The sequence below is a fragment of the Spea bombifrons genome, chromosome 8 (assembly GCF_027358695.1).
Source record: "Spea bombifrons isolate aSpeBom1 chromosome 8, aSpeBom1.2.pri, whole genome shotgun sequence".
In the NCBI taxonomy this organism is placed as follows: Eukaryota; Metazoa; Chordata; class Amphibia; order Anura; family Pelobatidae; genus Spea; species Spea bombifrons.
The window spans coordinates 9,617,887-9,642,467 of NC_071094.1; the positions used below are offsets into that span (position 1 = coordinate 9,617,887).

Here is a 24,581-nt window from a genome sequence, read left to right on the forward strand (position 1 = left end):
AAATCCAACAGTGCATTTACAAGACAGAAACTAGCAAAAAAAAGGCTAGCTCCCTCCTGAGCACCAACTAAAGAAGAGTCAACCCAAAACTAAGTACAATGTAAATAATGGGCAATTGCATAGAATTAAATCTTTAAAATGCAACTTTTCCTCTCTGCTTCCAGGTGGGATATTACATTATTGAACTTTTGCTACTTTGGTTTTTTTAAATACACCTTTTAATTAGGTGCCCATATATCTCGTTAGTAGTCTGTACCTGATGTTTTGCCTGCTGGGAAATGTAGTTTCCTGAGATAAACCTTCCATGTGGCTAAGACTAAGTAGGATTCTGAGTCCTAAGTTTACATGTTTCATTATCATTTGTCCAGATTCATCACCATAATACATACACCGATCAGCCATAACATTATGACCACTGGCAGGTGAAGTGAATAACACTGATAATCTTGTTATCATGGCACCTGTCAGTGGGTGGGATATATTAGGCAGCAAGTGAACATTTTGTCCTCAAAGTTGATGTGTTATAAGCAGGAAAAATGGGCAGGTGAGCGACTTTGACAAGGGTCAAATTGTGGAGGCTAGATGACTGGGTCAGAACATCTTCAAAACTGCAGCTCTTGTGGGGTATTTCCCACAGTCTGCAGTGGTCAGTCAAAAGTGGTCTAAAGAAGGAAAAGTGGTGAACCAACGACCGGATCATGGGCGGCCAAGGCACATTGATGCACAAGGGAGGCGAAGGCTGACCTGTGTGGTCAAATGCAACAGAGGAGCTACTGTAGCTCAAATTTATGAAAAGGTTAATGCATGTGAGCATAAAAACTGGACCACGGAGCAATGGAAGAAGGTGGCCTGGTCTGATGAATCACATTTTCTTTTACCTCCCTTGGATGGCCAGGTGCATCGGTTACCTGAAGAACACACGGCACCAGGATGCATCCATTACAGGATCTGTTGCTAACGTCTTGGTGCCAGATACAGCACACCTTCAGAGGTCAAGTAGAGTCCATGCCTGAGCGGATCATGGCTGTTTTGGCAGCAAAAGGGGGACCAACTCAATATTAGGCAGGTGGCCGTAATGTTCTGGCTAATCGATGTATGTATCCTTCTACTGTCCCAAAACTACCTCAACAAACATGAAATTCAACATGTGTTTCAAACCTGAAAAGATGCTTATGCATGGGCAACAGAGTCTGGTTATACCACCTGGAAATCTCGCACGAGCCAGAGGAGGCTGGTCATTGGTATCTCTGGAGGAGATGCATTTGCGAAATGCACCCCATCCAAGGGACAGGACCTGGGGGCAGATTTTGAGGAATCCCTATATACATTTGCATGTAAAAAATGCCTTTACGAGATAACACTGAGGTTGTGTATGCATTACACTTCATACGAAGGCTAGAGTGTATGTAGAGTAAGTCTGGATCCTTATTACATCCCGTGTTCCATCCAGTGAAGGAGGCTTTGCTCTTAAAATGCAGTCACATAAAACTGCTTGTATTTCACCCAAACAAAAAGATGTCCCCCTACACCTTGAAAAAAAGCGTATTTTGGACACAATGTGCCAGATAAGCAATTCTATATTTATATGCCTTACTAAAATAGTACCTATTTCTCATTCTGGTGCAGATCCAGTCTGTAAACATCCCAGACGAGGGATACTTAATCCTTTTAAGTACAAACTGCTCTCCAAGTTTAATTGTTAAACAAGGTCCCCTGCCAACATTTCTCTGGAGTGACCTGAATTTTCCACAGGTCACAGAAAGTTATTATGATGCAGCCGTTGAACAGCGAATACCTTTCAGTGTAAATGAAAACATCTGTTTAGAAGTCATGTCACAGCTGTCAGGCTTCTCATCCTAAATTGTCTAAAGTGACATAAAAATAGCCAAAAACCGTCTGCGACACGAGTAAGCATATTATCTCAACCAGGAAGTGGGGAAGTCGGTGATACCAGACATCAGATGGGCAGCTCCTGGCACGCAAAGGGCTTTGTATGATCAAATCTGGATTAACAATTCTTACAACACACTGGAAAATATGAGCAAGAACCAGTCATATTTGCAGCCATCCTCTTTCTTAAAAAAGGCATTCAACCTTTTATTCTACTTATAAAATGTTTAATCAAGCATCACAAACAGAAACATAATCCCCTGATTTCTATTAACTATCCTGAAAAAGCTCCTCTAACAGCTATAACGTCTATCTTTAAAGCCCTCTCTAGGTCTACTGTATTATTAATACACATAACAGTTCCCTAAAATTTCTATACCAGTGGTTCCAACAATCCCTCACCTTAATATCCCACATTGAACTGTAGAGTCCTTTAACTACGTATACAAGCTACTCCTGTAAATGTTCTACTCCTTTAATTACTCCTATAACTACTGTATTTATTCCCTTGTTCCTCTGTGTGACCTTCTTCTCTAAAAAAAAAAAAAAAAAAAAAAAAAAAAATGGCTTTTATTCTTGGTCCTTGAAACTTGTTGAAGTGGTCCCCTATCAGTTATATTTTCCTCCTTGAGTATAAAGTAAGTTTGTATTCAGTCATATTGGGTTAGCATTGATTAAAACTCTGATTTATCACATTTTTTTCCAATACACCACCTTTATCTATAAACCTGGAGGCTACAATTGTCAGTCATGTGATATTTTACGTACCTTTTCTATGTTTTGGATGACATTGAGTGAATTCTTTATGGCAGTCCTGCTTGTCCATGGAAACCCCAAAACCCTAAATAAGTTTCAGATACACTGTATGGACAAAAGTATTGGGACACCTGACCATTACACCAACAGGGACTTTAATGAAATGGCATTCTAAATACATAGACATTAATATGTAGTTGGTTCCCCCTTTGCAGCTATAACAGCTTCCACTCTTCTAGGAAGGCTTTCCACAAGATTTTCGAGTGTTTCGTCTGGAATTTTGCCCATTTATCCAGTAGAGCATTTGTGAAGTCAGTGATGAGAAGGCCTGGCTTGCGATCTCTGTTCCAGTTCATCCCAAAGGTGTTCGATGGGGTTGAGGTCAGGACTCTGTGTGGCCGGTCAAGTTCTTCCACACCAAACTGATCCAACCATGTCTTTATGGACCTTGCTTTGTGTACTGGTGCACAGGCATGTTGGAATAGAAAAGGGCCTTCCCCCAAACTGTTCCCACAATGTTGGAAACATAGCATTGTTCAAACGGTATTGGTAGTAAGGGTCCCAAGCCCTGAACAGTTCCATACCATTATCCCACCTCCACCAAACTTTCCACTTGGCACAATGCAGTCAGGCAGGTTATGTTCTTCTGGCATCTGCCAAACCCAGACTCACCCATCAGACTGCCAAACAGAGAAGCGCGATCCATCACTCGGTCCAGTGGCCACATGCTTTAGACCCCTCGACCCGATGCCTGGCATTGTACTTGGTGATGTGAGGCTTGCATGCAGCTGCTCAGCCAAGGAAACCCGTTTCATGATATCAGGTCATGTGGGTTATTTTTTTAATGTTTAAAACATTTCACAAGCTCCCTTTGTCCTTATGGTCTATGTTTTCTTTTTCTTAAAAAAAAAAAAAAAAAAAAGTAATAATAATGTTTGCTGCCAGCACATAGAAAAAAATGAGCGTCCCAGCAGGTTGTTGAAATCCAGCCGAGAGTCACTATTTCGTCAATATGACAATTCCTCAAAACACTGCAGCTTTCTTATAAGCAAGTAGTGCGGCCATTTTGTGAACACACTCTTAGGGTCGTTGCAAAGTCGTTACGTTTAGTGGTTAAAAGCAATAGTTCACCGAAGATAACCTGGCCAGCAATGAAGTCCTCTGCGGGGCTGAAAAGAGTTAAGCTGCTGTCAGTTTAATGACCCCGGCATTTCCCTGTGTATCTTTCACCTCCTCTGCTACATAATGGGAGCAAAATTGCATTTCTAAACATTTGAACTGCGGGTAACCAACACCTCACTAAACTGATCTCATTCAATCGCTTCAATTTAGCAGCAGGATTTTTTCCCCCTTCCCTCCTGCACATTACCTCGGAGCTGAGTGATGTTGATAAGACCCAAGCCTGAAAAATTGGATCCCTGATAAGGGGTCCTGTTATCAGAAAGTAGGGGGGGTGCTGTTCCTCATTTCCATTTAGATGAGTATTGATTATTTATTTATCCCAGCAAAGTGAGCCTCGCTTCCAATCTTATCTCAGCCGCTGCTTGTCAGCAGAAAAGAGAGATAGAGTTTACAGACATCACTATCTTAGATAAAAGTTAGACTAAGCCTTTTTTTCTATTTCTTTTTAAAAGCCTTGACTGAAAGGATAACTTTTTTCCCTTCAAATAAGAACTGACGGTAACAAAGGAATTTCCAACATGATTCCTGACATCTGGCCACAACTGGCCGTACAACCCGCTTTGTTTTTATTTTATCCCCTATCTTACTTTGAGCTTGGTATTTTGTTTGGAGGAACCATTCATGGTTCCTACAGAGTTAGTGGAATTCTGTGTAATGTCACACGCAAAATGGCTACTGTATCATGTGGATCATAGCAGCAGTCATGTGCCATTGGATGGACTAATTATATGAGGTTATTTTTAATAATAAATGTTATTGTGCTAGGTCAAGCTCAAGGATAGGCACCGACATGTTTCATGGTGGACCTTTTCAAAGCCAACTGGGAAACACCATCAATTTTATTTCATTTAAAACAATCCTTAATAGTTTCCCTTACTTACAAATGTATTAATTAACCACGTGTTTAGAATAAAATTGTAATCACCATAATCACCATTTAAAAAAAGAAATCATTAAAAAAAAATGTTAAAATGTTGCTTTTCAGGATTCTTTAAATCTATAAAAAGCGTATATATAACTCTCTAGGCTTCTATGTACTCTAAGCCCTATTATCCTAAACCATGAAATATATTACCATAGTAAACAAGTTGGCAGATTTAAGTTTTCTGGTAGTCCGAGTGGCGGACATCGGAATTCTTTGTCGCAGACACAGATACGTGAACGGACACCTTGCCGACCACTGGTGGAGTTGATGCACACCTTTGTCTCATTAATGTGTGTACAGATCTTCCTTCAGGGTATTATTCACTAAGGTACAAGAGATGTAAAGTTACTGAAGCTTTTGCGACCTTCTTCAGATGAAGAAGAGAGATTTGAAGTCCTGTAAGCTTATTAACGTTATATCTTTTTCTGTGTAGGCCCAAAAGAGGTGTTAACTTCAACTAAGGATTCCGTTTTCTTTTTGACAAATGCAATTATATAAATATATATTTTTTTTAGTACTAATGAACTTGTTTTTACGACCATGTAAGTATATGGTGTGATTTGCCTTTTCTAGAATGAACAACCATACTGTATTTTTCCAAATAAATAATGCTTATATTATGTGTATATTTTGCTGAGTTCCTTTGCTGCTTCTGCTGGGTAGTAAGTACCATCATTTGACGGATCCCGGTAAATTTACCAGTGGTTTCTTTTTAATTACTACAAACAACTGTTGCAATGACTATGGGGTCATCAGGCTGCAGCCTACATCAGCCACCCTCATTCAGGCTTTGGCAGAGAGAGCCAAGAGCTAGAATCTGTTCCTGGACCATAACCGAGCCTGTTTGTCCGTGAAATCAATCATTCCGTCCGGCTTTCTCCTGACGGCCGTATTACTGCTTCACATAAATGCCTCCCGCGGCCACATAAACAAACTTGTTTCTTCTCGGGCCGCTGACATTTTTAAGGTCTCTGTAAAGGGTACAGGAGGCCTGCAGTTCTGAGCACGGTGTCACCCGCAGACCCCAGTCCTGCTCCGGCAATAAACGCTACAACGTAGGAACTCCCCAGAGCCTGCTCTCATATCGTGAGACTGTTAACCTTTCACATTCCACATTAGACTGTTTTTCTGTTTATTTAGAAAAAAAAAGGGAAACCACTGTATCAACATCAAGGTTACAACTCCTGTTACGTCAACTCTTTTTGGTTGAGGCGAATGGGAGTTGTAGCGTGACAAGTGATAGAGGGGAGGGATGCAGTTTTTTTCAATTATCTTCCCTGTTCTTTTTTTAGATATTATACGTATTACACAGTAAGGCGAAGGAATAGATTATTCAATTCATTGTTGGTTCTGGTGGCGCCCCGAGAACCCAAGTCTTTACTGTATTTACTATTTTTATATTGTCTGCATCCCCCAATCTGTGCTTATGAGTGATGCGCAATCCATGAAATCAGGTGGTGGTGCATTGGTATATTATCTAATATATGGCCGATAATATAATGTAGATTTTAAATATGTTTCCTTGTTTGGTGTTTCAGGTCCGCAGTACAGGTTGGAGAAGCAGAGTCAGCCGAACGTCTCTGTAGATCTGGACAGCACCCTGGAAAATCAGAATTCCCTGGAGTTCTGCCTGGTGCGAGAGAACAGTACGTAGCCTCTTAACCTCATCGATAGCCTCGCATATTTCCCTGCGTCCAGTCTTAATGCGGCTTTATTACTTTTGTGGGGTTTGCCTGGAGTCCCAGGATTAGGTGTCCGTAAACCTGTGATTGATCGACTCCCGCTGTAAATAAGCATCGTCTTCCTGTTTATCTCGGTTGTGACGGATCTGTACAGAGGGTCTGACTCCTGCGCGGCTGAAATGAGAATCCCAAGATAACTGATGAAGGGGTCGTGAGCAGATGGAAACCGAATACATTACACGTTAATGCAAAGCGCACAGAGCTCTGCCCATATTGGAATTAGAAGCAGAAAATGGCTTGGGTGTCTGTTATACAAGTGTGTGTGTATCTACATGATATACACAACACAGAGTATGTTGCAAGTGTATCTGTATAACACACAGAGCAGTGCTCGTATCTGGACGTCTTTGGAGAAGGTGAACGCTTGTGTGCTATATACAGTAGAGAATAAAATATCGATGCGCTTGTTTATTCACAAAGCAGTTTACGTATCCATAAGACACAAATTGTTGTTTGTATCTGTCGTTATGCTTTGTATTGTATACGGCTGTTGTGTCGTTATTACAGACAAAGCAGTACCTGCCTCCATACATCATTAAATAGGCTGAACCTGCCCCGTTCCCTAAATATATCAGAGATTTACTAGCTCTGCATTCAGCCCTTTCCACCCCTTAAAATGCAAGTTGTGCAGAAGTACGTCCGCTCCACGGCTAATTGAATTTTATATCCCGCCGCTTGCTTTCCACGACGCTCCCCTTCTCATCTTATCATTAAGAGCTAATTAGTATTCAAGGGAAATTGGTCTTAATATATTAAAATTGGTTAAGTGCCTTTAGACCTGTTTGAAAAGCTAGTGTCTTATTGGAAAATGTGACTAGGGACTGGGTGTATGTAATTAATTGAATTACAATTAAGAATTTTCATTAAGCAAAATACCAGTACATTAAAATGATAAGCCGCATTTTTTTTTCCTGCCTAGAGTCCTGTCTATTAAGGGCCACCATTGATGCATTTGTATACTGTATAGCATACATACTTCCCAGGAAATATGTTTGTGAAGAAGAGTGACATCCGTGTTGGGTTGATTTTAGTTACATAGTACATAAGGCTGAAAAAAAGACCTAAGTCCATCAAGTTCAACCCTTCTACCTAAGCTTCCTACTCTTGATCCAAAAGAAGGCAAAAAAAACTTACTTACACACATATATATATTTTTCCTGTGGGACTATAAGTTCTCCCATGTTGAAATTCTCGTTGCACATTGATAAGTGCCAGACAGTTAAAATTATTGAGCCTATGTGATATTAACTTGGTATCTGTGTCTACATCCAGCAACAGGTGAGGACCTTCATCATAGGACACGTCTGAATTAAGAGGGATGCGGGGAGTAGTAAAGTAGGGCATGGCACATATACACTGGACATGGACATTAAAGGAGCAGTTATTCAATTTTTTAGCCCTCACACATTTTTTCACTAATCCATAAAAACTTAATGTGTGTCCCTGTAATAATTATATTGAGAATATTGGGGTTTATTTATTGAAGTGTTTCTGGTGTGGTGCCCTACGGGCATGAGGGAAAAAACCCAGGCTGAGTCTCCAGGAATCGAGCAGGTATGAGAATTACGGGAAGTACATGGTGGACAAAAGAGCAGACACTTTAAACAATTACCAATAGAGATGTGCCAAACCAACCATGTTGTAACCAAAAAAATGAAGACGCCTACTAGGAAAGTATCAGATGCTTAGATCCCTTTCTCTTTTCTCTTTTGAAATCTAGAATACTTAATCTATGTTTCAACTAGAACAAAAAAAATCTGCAAAAGGGATATTTCTGCCATTTTCTCCCCAAATTTGTTCAGCTGCCCTCAGACAAAGCCGCATCCGCTGATTTCCCGTCATTTGGCAAGACCAAGTCGCGCTTTTCCCAAATCTGTGCCAACAGGTCTCCGTCGGGTGTGAATGTTCTGAGGACAGAGCCTAAATATTATTCCGTATTAATCTTTGTTATTGTTTGTTAGCCGTTTGTGTTTGTAATTAATAACCCCCAGCTGTCTGGAACCACGGAATATATTGGCGCTGTATAAATAGATGTTAAAATTAATACTGCACAGAAAGGCTGCTTTATTTGCTCACACATCACGAGGCATTTTCCACTTAAACAAAACAATGACGTCTTCATTAATCTATCGTTGAAATCCAGAGATTGCGGGTTTTAGGTCTCCGCATTAGCCGGTGTAGTAAGCGGCATGTCAGGCTGTCTGTGTAGGAGGCTAAATCACCGCTTCTGCTATATTTTATACAGCACTTTATTTAAAAGCATCTGACTGATTATTTCCCGGCTCCCAGCTCTGGCATTGTGGGGGCTATGTTTAAACAAAAATCCATCAGAAACCCTCATTTTCAAATTGGTAGTAATCCAAAATATCATAAAAAAGGGAGAAAATGTCTGGCATTCCTTCGCTTTATTTTTAAAGTAATTGACATTTTGGCTTAATGAGTGGTTACCTTCATTATAACTAATAGCTTGCAAGAAAAAAAAAATAGGGTATTGGTAAAGGATATACGATGTCGTTAATGGGGACAATGGCAGCTTTATGGGAAAAAGTTGTTAAAACCATGCAGTGTCTAAATCATTTGTCAATAAGGGAAATCACTGATTTCACTCCTTAGCTGCCAGAAAAGACTACATGAGATCACTTATTCTGTTTTGTTTGTCTTCGGTGCTTCTTTCTTCCCGATTGTCTAACCCTGTTTGTGTCTGTATGCATCAGTCTCTGCACCAGCGCTGAACCTAGAACTTTACCGTCCTGCACTGAACCAGTTATGGTCCATCCATGTCCTATTTGGCAACCTAATGAGCAAATTATGTTTTATTTTAACTGGTTTGCTAAGTGTTTATCTCATTTCACAGCTCTAGCTCCTTTTGCACACAGGTTCCCGAGGTGAAGAACCCCAAGAGGAAGAGACCCAGATAGATATAGCCACCGTGCAGGACATGCTGAGCAGTCACCACTACAAGTCATTCAAAGTCAGCATGATCCATCGGCTGAGGTTCACAACAGACGTCCAGCTGGGTGAGTTTAACTGGACACTTCCCACCCTCATCAGCTTTCAACTAGTTTAGTGAGGCAGGTGGGTTCTGTGCAGGTTCTGGAGGAGTTGGTGGCCAGAGCTACGGGGCACGAGGGAAGACATGGGAGAACATGGTTTTATTGGTCCCACTTCGTGGCTGATCCCTCGACACGGGCCCTTTTAGCTTAAATTCTTTGGTACTTTGGGAATGCTATGGCTTTATATTTATGTATTACCATGTGTGTGGTCCTGCTGGGCCAGGGCTTTGATGTATGTTGTTTTTTTCTTATGTGTTAACTGAAACTCGTCCCTTCCCACTCCCCCCCCTCCCTTTTTTGTGTGTTCCCTCTTTTTCTTCCTTTTGTTTATTTCTTTACAAACAAAAAAAAAAAAAAAAACCACTTACTACACATTGCTAGGTTCCTCATTGTTAAGATAAACGATCCAATGGTGGCAGATTCTGTTAACAAAAAAAATAAATTCCAAATTGTAATGGACAGATTGTGTTGGCACCATTGTCCAGAATGGCAAAACAAGGGATATAATGGAATTTCCAAGACATTACGCAGTACGTGTCTAAGGAACCCTCTTGCCTCTTTCATACCTGCCTAACCATCAGTGTGTCATTTTACTGTTCATGTCATGTAGAGCACAAAAAAATCTCTTAAGAAACCCTGGACAGTTCTATAATAAACCCATGTAGCTAGAATCCGTCAAAGTGACCCGTCTGTCATATAGAAACACACGGACAATTATATTTGGGAAATCTGCTTCACAAGAGCTATTGATTTCCAGCCAGCCGCTTTTATTGATCATATATTGAGCCTGCGGGAGTTGCTGTTGAGTGACGGGGAGACTGTATGAAGTATTTCCAGCAATGGCCCTGCCTACGGTGCACAGAACAGTACCGGGGATCATCATTGGACTAGACCATGCTTCACAATAGTCCACGAAAACAGCATATCAGCTGTAATTATGCTAAATTATGAAATATGTTATGAGCTAAATGACATTAATATATTATTAACAAATACTATAGAAATAGGTAGACAAGTCGCACAGAAAACAGAAACAGCAGCATAAAACTGCTTGCATAGAAAATCCCAATTTGACACAGTGGATATTGGGGTACTCTTTCCTTACTGGCGCAGGCGTTTGTCCATTTACATACTGGGACCATTAAGATTGAGACATCAGCTAAACAGCAGCTGTGCAGACGATGTCCTTTGGGTTGGAGTAAACCTCTTGTTTTCAGATTGAACCCTTTAGATGTCGTGCAAGTTTTTCATGGGTATGAGAACAGTCTCCATCTGTTCATTTCACGGCATCACCTCTTCCCTGTAGGTTTACATCAACAAAATAAAAGAAACATAAAGTCCCAGTGAGATGGTGGACTGGGAATGCTCCATTCTCTCATCCCAATAGGCAAGACTGAAGATGCTTTTATTTCTCTTCATCTCATCTATCTGGCATAAACTCAACTGAACGGCGCTGACCTGCAGCAAATGTTAGCAGCCTAACACCAGAGTATTTAGAGCCATAATTGCTGCCCTGTCCCCAGTGGGCAACCATCACAAATATTCAAAATCTTGCAAATTAAGTTTTGTTAGCACGTCTTTAATCGGTAGCACCAATTAGCAAGACAAAACAGTTAACAGTCATTCATTGAGAAATGTTAGCACTTATTCTTAGTCAGTTGAAAGGGAGATAAACCACAAGGTAACTTATGCCGCTGGCTAAATGTGAGTGCTGGAATGGGCCATAGCATGTCCCTGTGGCCCCCTATACCTTAAATTAAGTATGCGGCGGCAAGCTCTGGTGGCACTAAGTTAGTACCCTATCTCAGGCTTGGTGGCATCACCACTGTTCCCAGCTCCCCCATTCATCAGTGCTATTAGTTATGATTAACCTCGTTAACCTTATTATTTATCTTCTGACCAAGGACTTCAGCCAGGCTTATTTAACTTTAGATTTTTTACCAATTGTTTTCAAAAATATTGTCTTTGTAAAACATTCTAAGTGGTTACAGATGGCACATAAATTGCCGGCGGAAAGGTTTCTACTGGAAATTAAAATGATTTTAATTTTATTGTGTTTGGAGATGGCTTTATACAATCACTTCTGCCTGTTGTACAAAACAACTGAAATACACCTCATGCTGTAAAAAGTGTAATTAGTTACAGACTAGAAATGCCTGACATCTGTCCCAGATATACCACATTTACATACAGCGATTGAACACTCACAGCGGCTTAAATAAGGTTTTGGGGTTTTTCAGTGATGTGTATTTTTATCAACATATCATACATATAGGAAAATAAACAGGTTTGTTACTAAATCAGTACATCTGTATACTGGCAGAAAGCAGACCCCAGTAACCCTTCATAAGGTGGAGGCATCGTTCATAAAGATACAGGGAGTAATAAATGGACTAGGCTGGAACTACCCAGCAGATAAAAATAATAGAAGTTTGCACGCACTTCACATGATAAAAAGGCAGATGAGAGGGACAGGAGCTGCTGTTTTTCCCTTCGCACAACTCCACGCCTGGCCCACTTGCCCCTTGCTGGAAAGATTGATGGCTCTGATGGTGACCTTGGCTAGGAGCAGGAGCTGGTGATGTATGTACCAGGCTCTCTCTGCTAAATGGGCCCAGATTTGTAGTGCTAATATTCATGGGGACGCAGGCCCAAACTCACTGTGGCCATAAATCAGCAGCCACTTTAGGTGTCACTGCTGGTTTGTATTCGCCTACTGTCGAAAAATCACTCCAGGTTCAAATCTCCAGCATCATCTGTTCATCTGGAAGAGTTTGCTATCTTATTGTTTTTGTTTGTTTGGTTGGTTGTTTTTTTTTTACCTACTATATAATATCCCTATTCCTGGTGATATTTCATGAGAGAGGCCATCAAATTAACAGACCTTGGCTCTTTTGTTGCCCAAGGGTTAAGCTGTACATTATTGCCTCCCTTGATACAGACAGCGTTAATGATGCATAAACAGAGGTTCAGTGCGCTGTATTGCTGCCATAATGGATACACTCCCTGCTGCTGTTTGTAGACATCAATACCATTTAATGTAAAGAGGAAGGCCTACTACTCATCGTCTTACCTTATAACAAGGATAGAATGAGGGATAGACAAAGTGTTCGTACAAACGTGTGTCAGCGTAATAGCTCGTGGAAACCATTAATGTTGGAGATTTATTAAAATGTCAGCCACAAAACCACATACCCCTAAATAAAAAGAAATATGGTTCTTACAGCTGCTTATATTATATATACACATGTATGTAGGTAAGGAAATCCTGAGGAGGAGTAAGAAGGAAAATCATTGGGCAAACTAATACATTTTCCTTTGGTTTTAAAGAATTAGAACTTTTTTGTCAAGACTTACTTTACAGTGCTTTAAAAAAGTATTTGATAGACCCTCTCTTGTAAAGTGAAGTAGGGTAACAGGTCTCAAAAAGCAGCACATGATGCCAAAGTCATTGGCATCTGGAAATGGCTACAAAGCCATTTCCAAGGCTTTGGGACTCGAGTGAACCACAGTGAGACCCATTATCTACAAACAGAGGAAACGTGGAACGGTGGTGAACCTTCCTAGGAGTGGCTGACCTACCAACGACTCATTGAGGAGGTCACAAAAGAACCAATGCTATCATCTAAAGAACTCCAGGCCTCACTTTCCTCAGCTAAGACCAGTGTTTAGGATTCCACAATAAGAAAGAGACTGCAAAAATCTAATCTATAAGAGAGTTGCAAGGCAAAAACCACTGCTGACCAAAAAGAACACACAGATTCAACTGTCATTTGCCAAAAAAACCTCTCGATGGCCCCCCAAGACTTTTGGGATAATACTCTATGGACTGATTAGTCAAAAGTGGAACTTTTTGGAAGACATGGGGCATGTTGCATCTGGCATAAAACTAACACAGAATTACATATGAGAATAATAAGAACATCGGAACAGCAGTAACTACACAGTGGTGATAGTGTTATGGTATGGAGCTGCTTCGGGACCTGGGTGTGACTTGCCTAATTTATGGAACCATGCTCTCCATACCAGAAAATCCTGAAGAATATCCAGCCATCAGGTTGTGACCTTAAGTTCAAGTGCAGTTGCGTTATACAGCAGGAGAATGATCCGAAGCACACAAGCAAGTTCACCTCTGAAAGCCTCGCAGAAAACAAAATGAAGGCTTTGGAGAGACCTAGTCAAAGTTCTGACTTGAATGTGATTGAGATACTGTGGCATGACCTTAGAACCGCAGTCTGTGCTCGAAAACCCTCCAACCTGGCAGAATTGTTTAAATTTTAATGTTTAGATGAGCGGGCCAAAATTCCTCCACACTCATATATTAGGTTTTAGGTTTAGGGGGGCAATTACTTTTTTCACATGGGTAATAAAGGTTTTGACTAATTCTTTACTTTCAATAAATGAAATGATCATTGTCTTATATTACAGTTAGTTGGATGATTTGAAACATTGAAATGTGACAAATAAGCAAACATTTAACAAATCTGGAAGGGGCAAATACTTTTTCACAGAGCTATAGATATAGGTTTAAATCATTGGTATGTCAGTTTAACTGAATAGGTTTCATATTGTTTATCATTGTTTACTATTCCTCATCTTACTCCTGATGCGGAGCATATGCTGCTTTTATTTTTAATAGTGTATGAGGGTATGTACACATTCTTAGTATCTTTATAGTATATATTTGGACTTCATAATGTTTGTTGACACATAAAAGCTGTGTCTGGTGAGAGATTATGCTTGATCATATCTGCATACCCCAAGTTTGTAGCAGGCCATAGGCTTAACTTTGTTAAGATTACTTGGGCATAAAATATTTGAGTCTGTGGAATTTATTACAGCTTCCGTCTGTCTTTACAGGAATCTCTGGTGAGAAGGTTGAGATTGACCCAGTGACCAATCAGAAAACCAGCACCAAGTTCTGGATTAAACAAAAGCCGATCTCCATTGATTCTGACCTGCTGTGTGCATGCGACCTTGCGGAAGAAAAAAGTCCTAGTAAGTGACGTGACATAAGACATATCCCTGCATACGTTCTACTCTATGATCTTGTTTATGAGTTTATATTGTGGGTGCCTTGTTGCTAATCTACACATTAAGATGCCATTGTTCCAGGCTGGTGTTTGGGGTGCTCTGATATATAGGCCATCACCCTCAGTTTATTTTTTTAATTGTTATTTTTACTTTAACGTAAATGCATTACATGCAGGTTAATGAGATTGGACATGGTCAGTCCCTCTTGGTCAATGCCAATGACCTGTGTAACACTTTAAGCTCCTACTGTATTTATTTAAAAAAGGGTATATGGCATTAGGTTGGAAATTTTCAAGAAAAAGCTGCAGTCTTATGACATCACTACAGTGGTTAGCGGTGTATACGGCAACCCCAGATCAGCCCAAGCACCCGTCAGCAAGAAGAGCGTAAAAATATGAATACCTCTCCTAAACTGGATCATTCTATTTTATGTTTGTGCATTTAATGTCACTGTTTTTTAGGCTCACGAGCTACATGCGAGATACCTTTGATCAGCAAAGTTTATTTATTTTAAAAAAAACCCGAATACATGAAAATGTTGAGGGGGTGCTGAGCATTATCGCCGCTTGTTTCCAGACTCACAGTTCCACAAGTTTTGAGCGTGATTATTATCGGCCAGTGATGTATGTCTTACTGCACAGCTTACATCAAAAAAATGATTCCTGGGGTCCTTCTTGAATGAATTATGAGAGAGGAGGAGAGGATGGGGAATAGATAAGAGCTCAGACTTGTGCAATATATCCTTTTTTTCTGTGTTTTATCTCTAGTAACACAAGCTTAGCCTATCTAGCGCCGGGTGATATTATAAATTGTATTAATGCATGCAGCCAAACACAGGAAGACCAGGGTTAATTGTATGGCTGTCAGAATGAAGATGTCAGTCCGGTAAGAGATTGTTCTCGTGCTGGGACTGTCCCCATCTAATTTATAAGGCAGCCACGGCATTTTTGTGCGTTCTTTGTCCGGCAAGGTCACGTTTTTCTCTGCGTTTCCAAACTTTTTGCCTCGCTATGATAATAGAAAGTTTCTTTGATAATACTCTGTTGACTTTATATATTTTTTTATGTTAATGACAGTCAGAAAGATGCTTCCCACAACATTATTTTCTACAGCAAGTGATGTTCCGTGATGTGACATTATGGGGTTAGCGCTACATGCGCTGGGACATTCAATGTATTATATTAATATGCCCCAGCAGTTACAAGACAAATGAAAATGAATTTAGAATTGTGTGTTCTTGTAAAGAATATGTTCTATCACTATGTGGCCATCATTTCTTTGTATAAGCGTGTGTTATATATTTAAGATCAGATTCATGCAATCCCATGTGTAAATCAGCTGGCCTATACCAATGAGAGAGAGTCCATGTAACCATGTGTAAGCAATCAAAAAGTGACGTATCTTCTTTTTTTCAGTATTTTGTGCTTATTTATGGAGCGCCTACAGATTCCATAGCGCTATTACAATAAGGGAGAGTTAAAATTAACAATAACATTATAATTGACATAATACAAAATCGGCACTATAAGGCAGACTGGTACAAAGGGCTGTGCTCTTGTGACCTTACAATCTATTTTATATTGCTTGTTCCTGCAGGTTTAGGCATGTATAATATTCTAATAATATAAATAATATTTACTCTAGTATGGCAGCATATGCTTTAGAGATGCTAGGCTATGCGGAGAGGAGTTATTAAGTGTATATGATAATAATGTGATTGCATCAGGCTACCGGCCTCAGAATGACTACTGCCGAAACATTAGCCCTTCCAAACTCACACTATTACTCACCCCTGTGAGTCCCGCTCTCCTGAGTAAATCAATCAGCATCCTCTCTTATTCCTTCCGTGCCTCTGACAAGCTAGGCTATCTGCCTTGGAAATAGAATGAAATTGAAAGTGCTACATAATGACTTTGTATCCCCCAAAAAAGATGGCCTAGCGTTATGTGTGTTATCTAGCATCTAACTCCATCAAATTTCTTCACTGGCTGCCTCTGCTGTGCAGGGGTTAAATGCAGCTGTGAGAGTTCATCCATTAAAAACATCTCCGCCATCTGGGATAGCAACAGACGTGCTGAAATGTCCAGCTTAAATCTGTTGATATTGTCACAGTTAGTCAACCAAGAGATAGGAAAGAGAATTCTTTGAGAGGTTCCTTCTGTAGAGCAACTCTGCTTTCAGCAGACATTTTAAGATGGCAGCATTAAATAGTCTTTGGTCTTCCAAAGGAGTTTGTTTTGGTTATACTATGCAGCAAATAACTCCTGAAGTGAATCATTATGGATGCAATAGCGTGTATTATTTTAAAAGATTACATATGAATATAATAGGTGGTTTTAGCTGTGAACCCACCAGCATACCTGCCAAAACTTCAAACTGCCAAAGTGGGACACCTTTGTTTATGGGGCTATTGGGGACAGCCATGGCTTGGGGGACAAAGCTTTACCAAGACCTTTATCTACTGGCTGTTGAAAAGACGTTCCCAAGATGAAATCTATATTTATATCGTTTTGTAAGTTTTAGGGCTGTAGAACCCTAAGATTTGTCCACCAAATGTTCTCCTAAAGAGAGAGACGTTGAGGTATGCACAACAAGAGCCAACAACAGAAAGCCGGATACTTCTGATCCAGAAACTATGCTTGTCGTCTCTGTCTCCTCTCCCCATAATGCTTTTTTATGGGAAGGGAAGAGGATTCATGTTCCTTCCGATACCCTGTCATGTACCAGTCAATGATTGGCTGCCAGCCCCTCCTGTTATACGTCTGTATGCAGAAGTTCCACACGGCCAAGCAGGAGGAGGTGGCAAGAAGATTGATGAAGACAGCAGATATCAGGCCACTACCATTGCCTGTCCCAGTGAAGTGCGTGTGGAGGGGGTAGTACAGCTTTCTCCCTCTTTCTTCCTTTCTTTATCCTGTAACCTCTAACCCCTGCCTTCTGTCGGCAGCTGTCACGCACTGTGACAGTTTGATTGATGTCTCTTGCCAAAGAGGTGTCTCTATGCCGTTCACTGCACACATACACCCAAACAGACATATGTACAGGGACGCATCAAGAAACACAGATAATACACACCGAGACACAAAAAGAATGGGGACACTGAATCATAATGAACACGGTCAGAGACACAAAAATGATGTTACATACATTAATATATATTAGATAAAATGTAGACAGACTGCTTACTTTGCATAAGCAGTGGGTTTTTTTCTGTACAATAATGCAATTTCCAACTCTAGCTCTATGTTACTGTTAAATATTCTGGAGAACGGTGAGTTTTTCATATACTGTTATTACACCAAGTGTCCTGGGACTAGTTGTCCCACATCTCTTGTGGGGTGTTTCCGATCTGCAGTGGTCAGTAGGAAGGAAAAGCGATGAACCGGCAACATGGGTCATGGGTAGGTGGCCAAGGCTTATTGATGCACGTGGGGACGAAAGCTGGCCCGTGTGGTCAAATCCAACAGACGGGCTCCTGTAGCTCAAATTGCTGAAACAGTTAATGCTGGTTCTGACAGAAAGGTGTCGGAACACACAGTGTATCAGAGTTTGTTGCGTATGGGGCTGCGTAGCCGCAGATCAGTCAGGGTGCCTGACCCCTGTCCACTGCTGAAATCCCCTACAATGGACATGTGGGCATAAGAACTGGACCACAGAGCCATGGAAGAAGGTGGCTGGTCTGATGAATCACGTTTTCTTTTACATCACGTGGATGGCCGGGTGCGTCGCTTACCTGGAGAACACGCGGCACCAGGATGCATCCATGGAGGCCCCACCTCGCAATTTAGAGGACTTAAAGAATCTGCTGCTAATGCTTGGTTCCAGATACCACAGCACACCTTCAGAGGTCTAGTGGAGTCCTTGCCTCGGGTCAGGGCTGTTTTGCTGGCAAAAAGGGCACAATAATAGGCAGGTGGTCATCATTTTATGGCTGATTGGTGTATGTGTGTGTATATATATAATTATATATTGGCATGTATGCCTCCAATGCCATATTAAACTACTTTGTGTATAAGGCTCTTTTTATCTTCTCCCCAAGACCCAGGGTTTTTTTCTTTGCATTTCCCAAACACATTTTCAAGATAAGGATAATCTTCCAGGTACAGGAAAAGTTTAAAAACAGTTATCAAAAGCATTTGAAGTATTCATGTATAAAACTAGCTGTTCTGGTGTCTCACATGTGAATGGCGGTAATTTATTTTTAATTAGCTATATGTAAAAGGTCAGAGGATTTCCTGGCATGTCTCCGCAGCCAGATCCGTTTGCACCACATCACAGTCTCAGTCTGAATTGCTATCATGTAAATACGAGTGGTGCCCTTTTGCAAATTGAATCTTTTCATGTTGCATCAAACTGAGCAGCAGTTATAGTGTAACCTAGTAATATCTTGCAGTTCTCAAGTACATTCTAAGTTTGGAACATTTAGACTTTTTTCTGCTAGAGGGACCTCTGCTATATTTACATTTTTTTTCTCAAGCTTGATTTTTTTGGGGGGATTTTTTTTCCCATTTAAGAACATGCATAAATGTTGTTGAATTTGGTTTCCACCATCTCAGCCGCAAAAGTTTTCCATGAAATGGCCATTTTTTGGAAAATTGTAATGCCTCCTCCGTTTTCTCCAAAGTGCATTACCTCGGATTTATGTATGCTATTGTAGTTTCCATATCACAACAATTGCATACTATGAGTGTTGCAAGGCGATCATGCTTGGATAAGAATGACATAGATTTGTGCCCATCTGGTGACAATAAGGACTGGAAACATGCTATATAAAGGTGATGTTGCCCATGAACTATTTTCCAGTCTACGCACTTTTATTTTACTGCGTCTCCCCATTTTCTTCGATGCTATTGTATCAAAATACTCCTCTACCCCTTGTCAGACACTTGTCTGCCTCTTTAATTTCTGGTGCTTTCCACCTTTCTCATTTTTTCTTCATTATTGGTTTCCTTCTACCCTCATCTAAGTTTTATTACTTGTCCTCCTTTCACCCCATCTGTCCTCTATTGCCTCAGGTTGAATCCAGTGAAACGGTCCTTCACTGAAACAAACATTTAGGATAAACCATGAGGAAAGTCACAACTCGTCCTTATTAAGATAATGGGATGTGTTAGCAGGTTTGGGCCCTGACACGTAAGATGTGCTGCAATGTGGCTCCAGCTGTCAGTCTGTCACAACAGCTGATAAAATAGGCAGTGATTTTATAACTGTGCAGTAATGTGACGAGATAATCTCTGTACTGTCCAGGAGAGGTGTGGATTTCTTATAAATCGTGAAATATTTCAACAGAGCTGCCACGGTGTTCGTGATGCGCTCAGTGTATTCTCAGTCGTAAAGAAGGCCTAAACAATGAAGTGTGTTAAATTATGTCGCTGCGTATGTTCGAGAAACCTATAAGTCTTGATGAGTAGAGTAGAGTAGAGACTCCATGTTGGAGAAGTATTGTGTTTCAGCACCGTGATTTCAATATACATTATGAAGGTCCAACCCAAGTGAGCTTCTGCTTGCCTGGTCTTGTATAATGCTTAGGTAAATTAGCAAGATGTCTTACCCAGAAGCTTGTTAGTGTATGTTCTTCATAATGCATAGTGAAGCCATTAATGCTTGAGGAAACATAACAGCCAGGCCACCATGTTGACTATCAATTGCATCATGGTGTCTTACAGTTGCTGATCGCACAAACTGGCTCTATACTTAACTGGTTCGTGTGGCCAGCAACTGGTTTCTTCCCTAGTATGCGCTGGCGCAAGGTGGATCCCAGTGCCATGTGATTCTGAGGTAGTAGTATGGAACCTCCTGCGTTGTGTGGCTGTCTCTTGCATGTACAGCAGACGTGTCAAGCCTTACTCTGATATATAATCTAGCTTCAGTTTCTGCTTGGGAACACGATTTAGCATTAAAGTGGAAAAGACAGGGCGAATATATAGATATTTGTGAAGGACGTTCAATGCACAGAGTTTGTTCGCGGTAAACCCTCACATATCCTCCTGATTACACTACGCAGCAGAAACAGATTAGCCTGCTTCAGGCAGCCGAAAAAATATGAAGCAACCAAAGTTTAATTTGTGGAATGATTTAAAGAAGTTATATATTTGTTCCCCCCTCTTTAAATCATTAGGCATATTAATGGATAAAGATTAATGTGTTCTAAAGATGTTTAATTACTATTCTGGGAAAAATGTACTGTGTTCAGAGATTGCAAAATATAATAAAACATAGTGGGGAGGGGGTGGGGGATTGTGTTTGCAGAAATTCCAACTTTTCCAGCTCAAGTTAACATATAAATCATTATAATGCTGAAAAAGAATATAAAGCTTTGTACAAGCACAAGAAATATCTATACGCTGATAATGAGTACTGGCTTGTGTAATCAGGGCAAGTAATTATACAGTAGAAAGGAACAGGGTTACTGAAGAGCAGAAGGGAATGCTCCCCAAGTCCCTGAAAAAACAGGAGACTAAAACAGCAGCAGTTCCTTCTGACCAACAGTGCCACTATTTTTGGTTTTTAGACAAGTGGCCATTGGTGATGTGTCTACAGGTTCCATTCTTAAGCATATTAATGCCATTGTGGGGTTATTTAATCTTAATGATCCATCATAGACCCATGGCGACTTTGCCTGGCTAAATTTTCAATGGATTTGCAGAGAGTGTATCCCCATCATCATCTGAGAGAGAAAATCAAGGATTGGAGAGAGGGTGGAGGGACTCTTGAGAAGCCACTATGAAGAGAAGAAGATTGAGATGAACTAATTTTAAGAAGAATTGTGGGCTTGGGGGGTAACCAAAGTACCTTCCGTATATGGGGATAAAGTACACCCAGGAAACCAGCACATTTTGTTGCGATAATGTTTGGTGGTTGAGGCCCAGAATTTGTTAAGAATTACAAAGTGCATATTTCACGCCTTTTATTAGACGATTGCTTTGACTTGCATTCAGTGTCAAGATAAAAGAGAACTGCCGGGTGTTGACCAATCAAGGTTTTCCATTTTTTTCGATATAGATTTAATGTTGCAGTATATTGATGAAAATAGTGAACACTGATAATATGTCTGTAAACAGCTACATTTTGGTACTGTGGATAGAACGCTCACAAATAGTATTTATTGTGATAGTGAGCACTCGTTTAACAATTTGTTGTCTTCACCAGGCCATGCAATGTTCAAGCTCACCTACTTGAGTAACCACGACTACAAACACCTATACTTTGAGTCTGATGCTGCCACGGTCAACGAGATTGTGCTAAAGGTTGGTATTAATGTGGCCGATTTCAAAAGAACCTTTACTACTTTGCCCTCTTCTTACATTCTGCTAAAAGCAAATGAAGAAGACAGTTCACAGTTATTCTCTCTAACAAGCCAAACTTGGTCCTTGTAGCTGAATTCTATGTAAAGTATTATTGCACAGGCTGCCTGGACTAATACGGGGAATGATACTCGTTATCGAAAGTCTTTCAGCGGCTAATGTGATCCAAGCAGGCGGAATGTTAACTTCATGTGTATACAGCAGCCGGGATAATTAGTAACAGACCTAATCGAATGGTTAATTACAGCTTTTAGATGCACTCTGACGATATTAATAGCCAGCATAAAACTGCCTTCATTATCTGTGTAGTTAAAGGGAATCTGTCATGGAAATTGTACCCTTAAATGTATGTTAGCGTTATAACTAATATAAGTGTCTATTAGATGTCTTTATGTTTTATTGACCTAAAATTACATCCCATACCAATATGTATTTTTGTCCTTAAGGAGATGTATGAGCTACGAGACTGACGCTTAATATCACGATTCAACTGAACCATGTGTTAAAAGGTGTTGGTGTCTTCAGAAAATGCAGGCAGCATCATAAGTGATGGTGCCACCCATTGGGTTTGTTTATTGATATCAGAGAAAGATGCAAGGTTTTTGAGATAATGTTTAACATTTTCGGTTAATGGTTCAGTTACTGCTCTTTTTTTCCTCCTCTGGGATTGAGGAGGCCAGCGGTGGTGAGTAGAAGTGGTGGTAAAGTCACTCCTCCATGTAGATACAAAAAGACATCTTCAATTCATAGGAAGTGGAACTAAGGCAGGTTGAAGGGTTCTTGTGATATATTTTCTTTTATAGGATGCATATAGGTATAGATTTGTACCGTGTTAGCCCTTGAAAGAGAGAAAGCAAATTTAGTAAAGATGATACCTTATTATTGGCATGCCTAAAGAAGAGACCTAAATCGTCTCATAAGCTTGCAATCCATTATATGTCGGTTAGCCAATAAAGGTATCATCTTTACCAAACTTTCTTAGAAGTATGTATGCATTAGCTTGATATTTTGCAAATGTTCTCTAAAATGTAGCCATTTGTGATCTTCCAAATTATGTAGAATTATCCTAAGCCCTGCTGTTCTCAAAAAGGTAATTGTTACTATAAAAAATAAAGCAGTACTGGGTTGTTACATTTAAGAAGTCATACTGGTTATTTTGTGCAATTTTAGTGACGTTTGTATTACTGTCCCCATAACGGAACATCTGACTTTCCATCGACACTGCAATGCATCATTTCTTCAGCTTCTTATGAAATGGCACTTCTCTTACTCCCCCTTTTTATGTGAGTACTTGTGACATATTTGTTTTTCTCTTGTATAGGTTAATTACATCCTGGAGTCACGGGCCAGTACAGCCCGAGCAGATTATTTTGCCCAGAAACAAAGGAAACTCACTAGAAGAACCAGCTTCAGCTTCCAAAAGGAGAAGAAGGCAGGCTAGAAGGACAAGCTGGGCCCTGAGGTGGGCATACAGGACTCCAGACCCCTCAGGCAGTGTAGTCTCATGCTACCTGCGCTCTCTAAGGACACACGGAAACGTCAGTCACGAATCTGATTATGGCGACGGAGCGACATGTACAACCCAAAGTCAAATTTTAACCCTTTCCTGTATTGAGGATTTTTCCAATAAACATCCCACTGCTTTTCCTTGCTGCTGTCACACACAGATGTGATACGCAGGTAATCTTACGTCTGTCGCCTCAAAAGGATCAGCCTCTGAATAATCGTATACAGGTGGATATGCTGGAATTCAGCCCATCATACCCACACTTTTTTTTACTGGTAAGCCATTGAAACTGGTGTAAAGACTTGGGCTGTTATAGAATTGGATTTCTATAATAAAGTAAGTAGGAACGTGTACCTGTCTGAGATCCCATCAATTCATTCCAAAACTATCTGAAAACTCCTACACTGCTTTCGTGTACCAAGTGACATTGTGTATTGTCAAATGCTTGGTATGAATCATTCTTCTCAAGGGCAGATTGCATCAAATGTAACTTACACAGCTGTGTACTACTTGAAAATCATAAGTGTTGGTATAATCTTAGTTTACTCTAGGTTTAACTCTTCAACCACTAATGAGTGTCACGCATGTCACAAAAAACGGTCGATTAACGACCATTGACATGTCTGGCACATCGTGGCATTCAGTGAGCTTAAAAAGCTATCAAAGGCCTCTTACTTCGCTTGAACAGTGCTGCTGTAATGCTCCAGGGGCCCCACGTGATCGCTCCCCAGAGCGTCCCGGTCCTTAACTAAAGTTAAGTAGAGTAGTAATACTTTGGGGTCTATTAACTAAAGAGGAAGTTTGTAGGAAAGTCAAAAGGAAACTCCTTGACAACACTATACAGTATCAAGGTCAAACACCAGTGGGCTTCTATCTGAATAATGCACGGTTAAATCATGGTTCCCTGCATTTCTTACGTATTATGCAGAGCTAACTCAGCACTTTATGCAGGAGACGCATACTTAAGGTATATCAGGGTGTTGGAATGATCAACGTTTCTTTCGTTATTGAATAGCCCCCTTTGTGTGGTAGTAAAGTTGGGCAGATACCCAAGTGATGGGAGGGAACGTTGATAGAGAGTGCACTGCATTCCTCCACTTTACATGGACCCAAATCTACAATGAATAGTAACACACAAACATCCTTATGGGTCATATGCTGGCACTGCTGGAGGTTTGTTGCATAAGA

The 24,581-nt window shown here is 40.5% G+C and overlaps 1 protein-coding gene across 1 annotated transcript in view; it reads left to right on the forward strand.

Moving 5' to 3' along the window:
* MAPKAP1 (MAPK associated protein 1) overlaps positions 1 to 23,755 on the forward strand; it is a 54,848-nt gene extending 31,093 nt beyond the window's left edge. Inside the window, exons 8-12 of the mRNA XM_053473798.1 lie at positions 6,292 to 6,399; positions 9,372 to 9,512; positions 14,409 to 14,546; positions 21,732 to 21,829; positions 23,208 to 23,755. Of these exons, the coding sequence (XP_053329773.1) occupies positions 6,292 to 6,399; positions 9,372 to 9,512; positions 14,409 to 14,546; positions 21,732 to 21,829; positions 23,208 to 23,327 (605 nt within the window). The 3' untranslated portion in view covers positions 23,328 to 23,755. The remainder of the gene's footprint in view (positions 1 to 6,291; positions 6,400 to 9,371; positions 9,513 to 14,408; positions 14,547 to 21,731; positions 21,830 to 23,207) is intronic.
* Positions 23,756 to 24,581: the final 826 nt, after the last annotated feature.